Genomic DNA, 10924 nt, shown 5'->3' with positions numbered 1-10924 from the left:
AACTTTTAGTTCTCATGAGGGGACGAGACTCAGTACAGAACTTTTAGTTCTTATGAGGGGACGAGACTCAGTACAGAACTTTTAGTTCTTATGAGGGGACAAGACTCAGTACAGAACTTTTAGTTCTTATGAGTGGACAAGACTCAGTACAGAACTTTTAGTTCTCATTAGTGGACAAGACTCAGGACAGAACTTTTAGTTCTTATGAGGGGACAAGACTCAGTACAGAACTTTTAGTTCTTATAAGGGGACGAGACTCAGTACAGAACTTTTAGTTCTTATGAGGGGACAAGACTCAGTACAGAACTTTTAGTTCTTATGAGGGGACAAGACTCAGTACAGAACTTTTAGTTCTTATGAGTGGACAAGACTCAGTACAGAACTTTTAGTTCTCATGAGTGGACAAGACTCAGTACAGAACTTTTAGTTCTTATGAGGGGACAAGACTCAGTACAGAACTTTTAGTTCTCATGAGGGGACAAGACTCAGTACAGAACTTTTAGTTCTTATGAGGGGACGAGACTCAGTACAGAACTTTTAGTTCTTATGAGGGGACGAGACTCAGTACAGAACTTTTAGTTCTTATGAGGGGACGAGACTCAGTACAGAACTTTTAGTTCTCATGAGGGGACGAGACTCAGGACAGAACTTTTAGTTCTTATGAGGGGACGAGACTCAGTACAGAACTTTTAGTTCTTATGAGGGGACGAGACTCAGTACAGAACTTTTAGTTCTTATGAGGGGACAAGACTCAGGACAGAACTTTTAGTTCTCATGAGGGGACGAGACTCAGTACAGAACTTTTAGTTCTTATGAGTGGACAAGACTCAGTACAGAACTTTTAGTTCTCATGAGGGGACGAGACTCAGTACAGAACTTTTAGTTCTCATGAGGGGACGAGACTCAGTACAGAACTTTTAGTTCTTATGAGGGGACGAGACTCAGTACAGAACTTTTAGTTCTTATGAGGGGACAAGACTCAGTACAGAACTTTTAGTTCTTATGAGGGGACGAGACTCAGTACAGAACTTTTAGTTCTTATGAGGGGACGAGACTCAGTACAGAACTTTTAGTTCTCATGAGGGGACGAGACTCAGTACAGAACTTTTAGTTCTCATGAGGGGACAAGACTCAGTACAGAACTTTTAGTTCTTCTTGATCCAGTCAGTTAACTGAAATGTTCTTCAATGTTTCTTCGTGTGTTGTTACTTCAGCAGAGTGAATGGAGGGATTTTTGTCATGCCAATAAAATATTTTGAATTTAATTGAATTCCCTCTCCTCCCCCTCTCCACCTCTCCCTCTCTCCTCCCTCTCTCCTCCTTTCCCCCCTCCTCTCTCTCTTCCTCTTCCCCTCTCCTCCCCTCTTCCCCTCTCCTTGCCCTCTCCTCCCCCTCTCCTCCCCCTCTCCTCCCGCTGTCCTCCCCTCTCCTCCCCCTCTCCTCCCTCTCCTCCCTCTGTCCTCCCTCTGTCCTCCCCTCTCCTCCCCTTCTCCTCCCTCTCCTCCCCCTCTCCTCCCTCTGTCCTCCCCTCTCCTCCCCCTCTCCTCCCTCTGTCCTCCCCTCTCTAGGTAGCGTGTCCAGTCTTTGCCGGTCTGCTCCATTTCTCCCTGCTCTCTGTGTTCTGTTGGTTATGCCTGGAGGCAGTGGAACTCTACTTACTGCAGGGGGAGCTCTTTGAAGGACGGACCTCTAGGAGGAAGTACTTCTATCTCTGCGGCTACTTCCTGCCAGGGGTGGTCGTGGCCGTCTCCGCCGCCATCGACTACAGGGGCTACGGCACCCGGACCGTGTAAGTGGCAGAGAGTGTGTGTGGTGGGGGGGAGGATGTGTGTGTGAGTATTGATTTGAAATCTCTGCTGTATTGTGTGTGTGTGTGTGTGTGTGTGTGTGTGTGTGTGTGTGTGTGTGTGTGTGTGTGTGTGTGTGTGTGTGTGTGTGTGTGTGTGTGTGTGTGTGTGTGTGTGTGTGTGTGTGTGTGTGTGTGTTTGTGTAGGTGTTGGCTGCAGATGGACAACTACTTCATCTGGAGCTTCCTGGGTCCTGTATCTGTCATTATAATGGTGAGACAAACACACATACTCTCACATGTGAGCACACACACACACACACACACACACGCACGAGTTTGACCTCTCACCTCTGACCCTGTGACCCCCAGCTGAACCTGGTTGTCTTGGTGATGACTCTTCACAAGATGGTGCACAGCTCCTCCGCCCTCAAACCCGACTCCAGTCGTCACGACAACCTCAGGTGAGCACCGCCCCCTGGCACAAATGTGACAGGCATGATTGGTTGTTTGTTTTGGGCAGGGAGGGACAGAGAGGCTCATGGGAAGGGGTAGAAACAGGAAGAAGTAACAGAGGACTCAAATAATGGAAAATTAGAAGATGTGAGGCTTATATGAAACGTTATGTCAAAATAATATGACATGAAATCTTCTCCTTCTTCCTCCCTAACCCCCACCTCCCTCTCTCTCTCCTCCCTAACCCCCACCTCCCTCTCTCTCCTCCCTAACCCCCACCTCCCTCTCTCTCTCCTCCCTAACCCCCACCTCCCTCTCTCTCTCCCCCCTAACCCCCACCTCCCTCTCTCTCTCCTCCCTAACCCCCACCTCCCTCTCTCTCCTCCCTAACCCCCACCTCCCTCTCTCTCTCCTCCCTAACCCCCACCTCCCTCTCTCTCTCCCCCCTAACCCCCACCTCCCTCTCTCTCTCCTCCCTAACCCCCACCTCCCTCTCTCTCTCCCCCCTAACCTCCACCTCCCTCTCTCTCTCCTCCCTAACCCCCACCTCCCTCTCTCTCTCTCCCCCCTAACCCCCGCCTCCCTCTCGCTCTCCTCCCTAACCCCCACCTCCCTCTCTCTCTCTTCCCTAACCCCCACCTCCCTCTCTCTCTCCCCCCTAACCCCCACCTCCCTCTCTCTCTCCTCCCTAACCCCCACCCCTCTCTCCTCCCTGCCTCGAAACCTCTCCCCATCTCCTCTCTTCCTCCCCCTCCCTCTCCTCTCTTCCTCCCTCCTCTCTCCCTCTCTACAGAGCGTGGACTGTGGGTTCGCTCACCCTCCTCTTCCTCCTGGTGGTGACCTGGTCTCTGGGGCTCGTCTTCCTCTCATCTCCCTCTCTCCTCCTCTCCTACCTCTTCTCCTCCCTTAACACGGCCCAGGCTCTGCTCATCACAATACTGTACTGTACACTCACTAGGAAGGTAGGTGGAGTCTCAATACTGTGCTGTACACTCACTAGGAAGGTATGTGGGGTCTCAATACTGTTCTGTACACTCACCAGGAAGGTAGGTGGGGTCTCAATACTGTTCTGTGCGCTCACTAGGAAGGTAGGTGCGGTCTCAATACTGTTCTGTACACTCACTAGGAAGGTAGGTGGGGTCTCAATATTGTTCTGTACACTCACTATGAAGGTAGGTGGGGTCTCAATATTGTTCTGTACACTCACTAGGAAGGTAGGTGGGGTCTCAATATTGTTCTGTACACTCACTAGGAAGGTAGGTGGGGTCTCAATATTGTTCTGTACACTCACTATGAAGGTAGGTGGGGTCTCAATATTGTTCTGTACACTCACTAGGAAGGTAGGTGGGGTCTCAGTACTGTTCTGTACACTCACTAGGAAGGTAGGTGGGGTTTCAATACTGTCCTGTACACTCACTAGGAAGGTAGGTGGGGTCTCAACACTGTACTGTACACTCACTAAGAATGTAGGAGGGGTATCAATACTGTTCTGTACACTCACCAGGAAGAGGTGGGGTCTCAATACTGATACTCACCAGGAAGAGGGGGGGTCTCAGTACTGTTACTCACCAGGAAGAGGTGGGGTCTCAATACTGTTACTCACCAGGAAGAGGTGGGGTCTCAATACTGTTACTCACCAGGAAGAGGTGGGGTCTCAATACTGTTACTCACCAGGAAGAGGTGGGGTCTCAATACTGTTACTCACCAGGAAGAGGTGGGGTCTCAGTACTGTCTCTCACCAGGAAGAGGTGGGGTCTCAATACTATCTCTAACCAGGAAGAGGTGGGGTCTCAATACTGTCACTCACCAGAAAGAGGTGGGGTCTCAATACTGTGTCTAACCAGGAAGAGGTGGGGTCTCATTACTATCTCTAACCAGGAAGAGGTGGGGTCTCAATACTGTCACTCACCAGAAAGAGGTGGGGTCTCAATACTATCTCTAACCAGGAAGAGGTGGGGTCTCAATACTGTTACTCACCAGGAAGAGGTGGGGTCTCAATACTATCTCTAACCAGGAAGAGGTGGGGTCTCAATACTGTTACTCACCAGGAAGAGGTGGGGTCTCAATACTGTTACTCACCAGGAAGAGGTGGGGTCTCAATACTGCCTCTCACCAGGAAGATGCGGGGTCTCAATACTGTCTCTCACCAGGAAGAGGTGGGGTCTCAATACTGTCTCTCACCAGGAAGAAGTGGGGTCTCAATACTGTTACTCACCAGGAAGAGGTGGGGTCTCAATACTGTCTCTCACCAGGAAGAGGTGGGGTCTCAATACTGTCTCTCACCAGGAAGAGGTGGGGTCTCAGTACTGTGACTCACCAGGAAGAGGTGGGGTCTCAATACTGTTACTCACCAGGAAGAGGTGGGGTCTCAATACTGTCTCTCACCAGGAAGAGGTGGGGTCTCAATACTGTCTCTCACCAGGAAGAGGTGGGGTCTCAATACTGTCTCTCACCAGGAAGAGGTGGGGTCTCAATACTGTTACTCACCAGGAAGAGGTGGGGTCTCAGTACTGTGACTCACCAGGAAGAGGTGGGGTCTCAATACTGTCTCTCACCAGGAAGAGGTGGGGTCTCAATACTGTTACTCACCAGGAAGAGGTGAGGTCTCAATACTGTCTCTCACCAGGAAGAGGTGGGGTCTCAATACTGTTACTCACCAGGAAGAGGTGGGTTCTCAATACTGTCTCTCACCAGGAAAAGGTGGGGTCTCAGTACTGTGACTCACCAGGAAGAGGTGGGGTCTCAGTACTGTCTCTCACCAGGAAGAGGTGGGGTCTCAATACTGTCTCTCACCAGGAAGAAGTGGGGTCTCAATACTGTTAATCACCAGGAAGAGGTGGGGTCTCAATACTGTCTCTCACCAGGAAGAGGTGGGGTCTCAATACTGTCTCTCACCAGGAAGAGGTGGGGTCTCAGTACTGTGACTCACCAGGAAGAGGTGGGGTCTCAATACTGTCTCTCACCAGGAAGAGGTGGGGTCTCAATACTGTCTCTCACCAGGAAGAGGTGGGGTCTCAGTACTGTGACTCACCAGGAAGAGGTGGGGTCTCAATACTGTCTCTCACCAGGAAGAGGTGGGGTCTCAGTACTGTGACTCACCAGGAAGAGGTGGGGTCTCAATACTGTCTCTCACCAGGAAGAGGTGGGGTCTCAATACTGTCTCTCACCAGGAAGAGGTGGGGTCTCAGTACTGTCTCTCACCAGGAAGAGGTGGGTTCTCAATACTGTCTCTCACCAGGAAGAGGTGGGGTCTCAGTACTGTGACTCACCAGGAAGAGGTGGGGTCTCAATACTGTCTCTCACCAGGAAGAGGTGGGGTCTCAATACTGTCTCTCACCAGGAAGAGGTGGGGTCTCAGTACTGTGACTCACCAGGAAGAGGTGGGGTCTCAATACTGTCTCTCACCAGGAAGAGGTGGGGTCTCAATACTGTCTCTCACCAGGAAGAGGTGGGGTCTCAGTACTGTGACTCACCAGGAAGAGGTGGGGTCTCAATACTGTCTCTCACCAGGAAGAGGTGGGGTCTCAGTACTGTGACTCACCAGGAAGAGGTGGGGTCTCAATACTGTCTCTCACCAGGAAGAGGTGGGGTCTCAATACTGTCTCTCACCAGGAAGAGGTGGGGTCTCAGTACTGTCTCTCACCAGGAAGAGGTGGGGTCTCAATACTGTCTCTCACCAGGAAGAGGTGGGGTCTCATTACTGTGACTCACCAGGAAGAGGTGGGGTCTCAGTACTGTGACTCACCAGGAAGAGGTGGGGTCTCAATACTGTCTCTCACCAGGAAGAGGTGGGGTCTCAATACTGTGACTCACCAGGAAGAGGTGGGGTCTCAATACTGTCTCTCACCAGGAAGAGGTGGGGTCTCAATACTGTGACTCACCAGGAAGAGGTGGGGTCTCAGTACTGTGACTCACCAGGAAGAGGTGGGGTCTCAATACTGTCTCTCACCAGGAAGAGGTGGGGTCTCAATACTGTTACTCACCAGGAAGAGGTGGGGTCTCAGTACTGTCTCTCACCAGGAAGAAGTGGGGTCTCAATACTGTTACTCACCAGGAAGAGGTGGGGTCTCAATACTGTCTCTCACCAGGAAGAGGTGGGGTCTCAGTACTGTCTCTCACCAGGGAGAGGTGGGGTCTCAGTACTGTCTCTCACCAGGAAGAGGTGGGGTCTCAATACTGTCTCTCACCAGGGAGAGGTGGGGTCTCAGTACTGTCTCTCACCAGGAAGAGGTGGGGTCTCAATACTGTCTCTCACCAAGAAGAGGTGGGGTCTCAGTACTGTGACTCACCAGGAAGAGGTGGGTCTCAATACTGTTACTCACCAGGAAGAGGTGGGGTCTCAATACTGTCTCTCACCAGGAAGAGGTGGGGTCTCAATACTGTCTCTCACCAGGGAGAGGTGGGGTCTCAGTACTGTCTCTCACCAGGAAGAGGTGGGGTCTCAATACTGTCTCTCACCAAGAAGAGGTGGGGTCTCAGTACTGTGACTCACCAGGAAGAGGTGGGTCTCAATACTGTTACTCACCAGGAAGAGGTGGGGTCTCAGTACTGTGACTCACCAGGAAGAGGTGGGTCTCAATACTGTTACTCACCAGGAAGAGGTGGGGCTGATCATGTATTGTATTATATTTGCTGTGTTTCAGTATATATGGTGTCTTCATGTTTGTCCAGGGCCATAAGGACTATGGGAAGTGTGTGCGTCACTCTCAGTGCTGTGACTGCTCCTCCACCACCAGTTCACCTGGCTCTGTGAAGGGCGCCGCCCTACGGGCCAACAGCCGCTACTGCAGTACCAACCAGGCACGCAGGGCTACTGCTAACAGACAGGTACACACACACACACACACAACGGCACGCAGGGCTACTGCTAACAGACAGGTACACACACACACACACACACACACACACAACGGCACGCAGGGCTACGGCTAACAGACAGGTACACACACACACACACACACACACACACAACGGCACGCAGGGCTGCTGCTAACAGACAGGTACACACACACACACAGACACACACACAACGGCACGCAGGGCTACTGCTAACAGACAGGTACACACACACACACACACACAACGGCACGCAGGGCTACTGCTAACAGACAGGTACACACACACACACACACACACAACGGCACGCAGGGCTACTGCTAACAGACAGGTACACACACACACACACACACACAACGGCACGCAGGGCTACTGCTAACAGACAGGTACACACACACACACACACACACAACGGCACGCAGGGCTACTGCTAACAGACAGGTACACACACACACACACACACACAACAGCACGCAGGGCTACTGCTAACAGACAGGTACACACACACACACACACACAACGGCACGCAGGGCTACTGCTAACAGACAGGTACACACACACACACACACACACAACGGCACGCAGGGCTACTGCTAACAGACAGGTACACACACACACACACACACACAACGGCACGCAGGGCTACTGCTAACAGACAGGTACACACACACACACACACACACAACGGCACGCAGGGCTACTGCTAACAGACAGGTACACACACACACACACACACAACGGCACGCAGGGCTACTGCTAACAGACAGGTACACACACACACACACACACACAACGGCACGCAGGGCTACTGCTAACAGACAGGTACACACACACACACACACACACACAACGGCACGCAGGGCTACTGCTAACAGACAGGTACACACACACACACACACACACACAACGGCACGCAGGGCTACTGCTAACAGACAGGTACACACACACACACACACACACACAACGGCACGCAGGGCTACTGCTAACAGACAGGTACACACACACACACACACACACAACGGCACGCAGGGCTACTGCTAACAGACAGGTACACACACACACACACACACACAACGGCACGCAGGGCTACTGCTAACAGACAGGTACACACACACACACACACACACACAACGCCACGCAGGGCTGCTGCTAACAGACAGGTACACACACACACACACAACGGCACGCAGGGCTACTGCTAACAGACAGGTACACACACACACACACACACAACGGCACGCAGGGCTACTGCTAACAGACAGGTACACACACACACACACAACGGCACGCAGTCCTGCTGCTAACAGACAGGTACACAAACACATAGTGACACATCCTGATTAAATCCTTGAGTGTGTTGTAAACCAAGTGTGTGTGTGTGTGTGTGTGTGTGTGTGTGTGTGTGTGTGTGTGTGTGTGTGTGTGTGTGTGTGTGTGTGTGTGTGTGTGTGTGTGTGTGTGTGTGTGTGTGTGTGTGTGTGTGTTGCAGAGTCGCATTAGGAGGATGTGGAACGATACGGTGCGTAGACAGACTGAGTCTTCCTTCATAGCTGCTGATGTCAACAACACACCTACACTCAACAGAGGTCAGTCCTCTCCTCCTTCTCATCCTCCTCCTCTAGTCCTCTTCTCCAGTCCTCTCCTCCTTCTCCTCCTCCTCCTCTAGTCCTCTCCTCCAGTCCTCTCCTCCTCCTCCTCTAGTCCTCTCCTTTAGTCCTCTCCTCTAGTCCTCTCCTCTAGTCCTCTCCTCTAGTCCTCTCCTCTAGTCCTCTCCTCTAGTCCTCTCCTCTAGTCCTCTCCTCCTCTCCTCTAGTCTTCTCCTCTAGTCTTCTCCTCTAGTCCTCTAGTCCTCTCCTCTAGTCCTCTCCTCCTCTCCTCTAGGCCTCTCCTCTAGTCCTCTCCTCTAGTCCTCTCCTCTAGTCCTCTCCTCCTTCTATCTTCTCTCCTCCTCATCCCCTTTTCCTCTGGTTCTCTCCTCTTTCCTCTCCTCTAGTCCTCTCCTCTAGTCCTCTCCTCTAGTCTTCTCCTCTAGTCTTCTCCTCTAGTCTTCTCCTCTAGTCCTCTCCTCCTTCTATCTTCTCTCCTCCTCATCCCCTTTTCCTCTGGTTCTCTCCTCTTTCCTCTCCTCTAGCCCTCTCCTCTAGGCCTCTCCTCTAGTCTTCTCCTCTAGTCCTCTCCTCTAGTCCTCTCCTCCTTCTATCTTCTCTCCTCCTCATCCCCTTTTCCTCTGGTTCTCTCCTCTTTCCTCTCCTCTAGTCCTCTCCTCTAGTCCTCTCCTCTAGTCCTCTCCTCTAGTCTTCTCCTCTTGTCATCTCATCTAGTCCTCTCCTCCAGTCCTCTCCTCTAGTCCTCTCCTCTAGTCCTCTCCTCCTTCTATCTTCTCTCCTCCTCATCCCATTTTCCTCTAGTCCTCTCCTCTAGTCCTCTCCTCTAGTCTTCTCCTCTTGTCATCTCATCTAGTCCTCTCCTCTAGTCCTCTCCTCTTTCTTCTCCTCTAGTCCTCTCCTCTAGTCTTCTCTTCCTTCTCAGCCTCCTCTCCTCTAGTCCTCTCCTTCTAGTCCTCTCCTCTAGTCCTCTCCTCTAGTCCTCTCCTTCTAGTCCTCTCCTCTAGTCCTCTCCTCTAGTCCTCTCCTCTAGTCCTCTCCTCTAGTCCTCTCCTCTAGCCCTCTCTTCCTTCTCAGCCTCCTCTCCTCTAGTCCTCTCCTTCTAGTCCTCTCCTCTAGTCCTCTCCTCTAGTCCTCTCCTCTAGTCTTCTCCTCTTGTCCTCTCCTCTAGTCCTCTCCTCTAGTCCTCTCCTCTAGTCCTCTCCTCTAGTCCTCTCCTCCTTCTATCTTCTCTCCTCCTCATCCCATTTTCCTCTGGTTCTCTCCTCTTTCCTCTCCTCTAGTCCTCTCTTCTAGTCCTCTCCTCTAGTCCTCTCCTCTAGTCCTCTCCTCCTTCTATCTTCTCTCCTCCTCATCCCCTTTTCCTCTGGTTCTCTCCTCTAGTCCTCTCCTCTAGTCCTCTCCTCTAGTTCTCTCATCTAGTCCTCTCCTCTAGTCCTCTCCTCTAGTTCTCTCATCTAGTCCTCTCATCTAGTCCTCTCCTCTAGTCCTCTCCTCTAGCCCTCTCCTCCTTCTATCTTCTATCTTCTCTCCTCCTCATCCCCTTTTCCTCTAGTCCTCTATTCCTCTCCTCTAGTCCTCTAGTCCTCTAGTCCTCTAGTCCTCTATTCCTCTCCTCTAGTCCTCTTGTCCTCTAGTCCTCTAGTCCTCTTGTCCTCTAGTCCTCTCCTCTAGTCCTCTAGTCCTCTGGTTTTCTCCTCTTTCCTCCCATTTTGTGTTCTCTTCTTTTAGCGTCTTTCCTTTTTCTTCTTTCCTTAACTCTCCTCTCCCCCCTCTCTCCCCCCTCTCCCTCTCCCTCTCTCCCCCCTCTCCCCACCTCTCCCTCTCCCTCTCTCCCCCCCTCTCCCTCTCTCCCCCTCTCCCTCTCTCCCTCTCTCTAGCTGGCCTGGGTAACCATTTCCTGACTAACCCAGTGTTACAGACTCACCCTAGAGTCTCTCCTTATGACAGCCTACTGGCTCAGGGCTACAGCCAGCCCTCCCCTGGCCTCTTCACCTCTACTGGTACATCTATCTATCTGTATATCTATCTGTATATCTATCTGTATATCTATCTGTATATCTATCTGTATATCTATCTGTATATCTATCTGTATATCTCTCTACCTCTCTATCTATATATCTATCTGTATATCTATCTGTATATCTATCTGTCTGTCTGTCTGTCTGTCTGTCTGTCTGTCTGTCTGTCTGTCTGTCTGTCTGTCTGTCTGTCTGTCTGTCTGTCTGTCTGTCTGTCTGTC

The 10924-nt window shown here is 51.5% G+C and overlaps 1 protein-coding gene across 1 annotated transcript in view; it reads left to right on the top strand.

The window, feature by feature from the left end:
* The window catches only part of LOC139541781 (adhesion G protein-coupled receptor L1-like), an 83008-nt gene that overhangs the window by 66213 nt on the left and 5871 nt on the right, over positions 1–10924 (top strand). The window contains exons 20-26 of the mRNA XM_071346727.1: positions 1569–1789; positions 1994–2060; positions 2159–2250; positions 3036–3204; positions 6914–7069; positions 8568–8664; positions 10563–10685. Coding sequence (XP_071202828.1) covers positions 1569–1789; positions 1994–2060; positions 2159–2250; positions 3036–3204; positions 6914–7069; positions 8568–8664; positions 10563–10685 — 925 coding nt within the window. The remainder of the gene's footprint in view (positions 1–1568; positions 1790–1993; positions 2061–2158; positions 2251–3035; positions 3205–6913; positions 7070–8567; positions 8665–10562; positions 10686–10924) is intronic.

Source organism: Salvelinus alpinus, chromosome 2 (assembly GCF_045679555.1).
Source record: "Salvelinus alpinus chromosome 2, SLU_Salpinus.1, whole genome shotgun sequence".
In the NCBI taxonomy this organism is placed as follows: domain Eukaryota; kingdom Metazoa; phylum Chordata; class Actinopteri; order Salmoniformes; family Salmonidae; genus Salvelinus; species Salvelinus alpinus.
The sequence above is the reverse complement of the archived record's forward strand: the minus strand, read 5'-3'. Positions and strand labels throughout refer to the sequence as shown.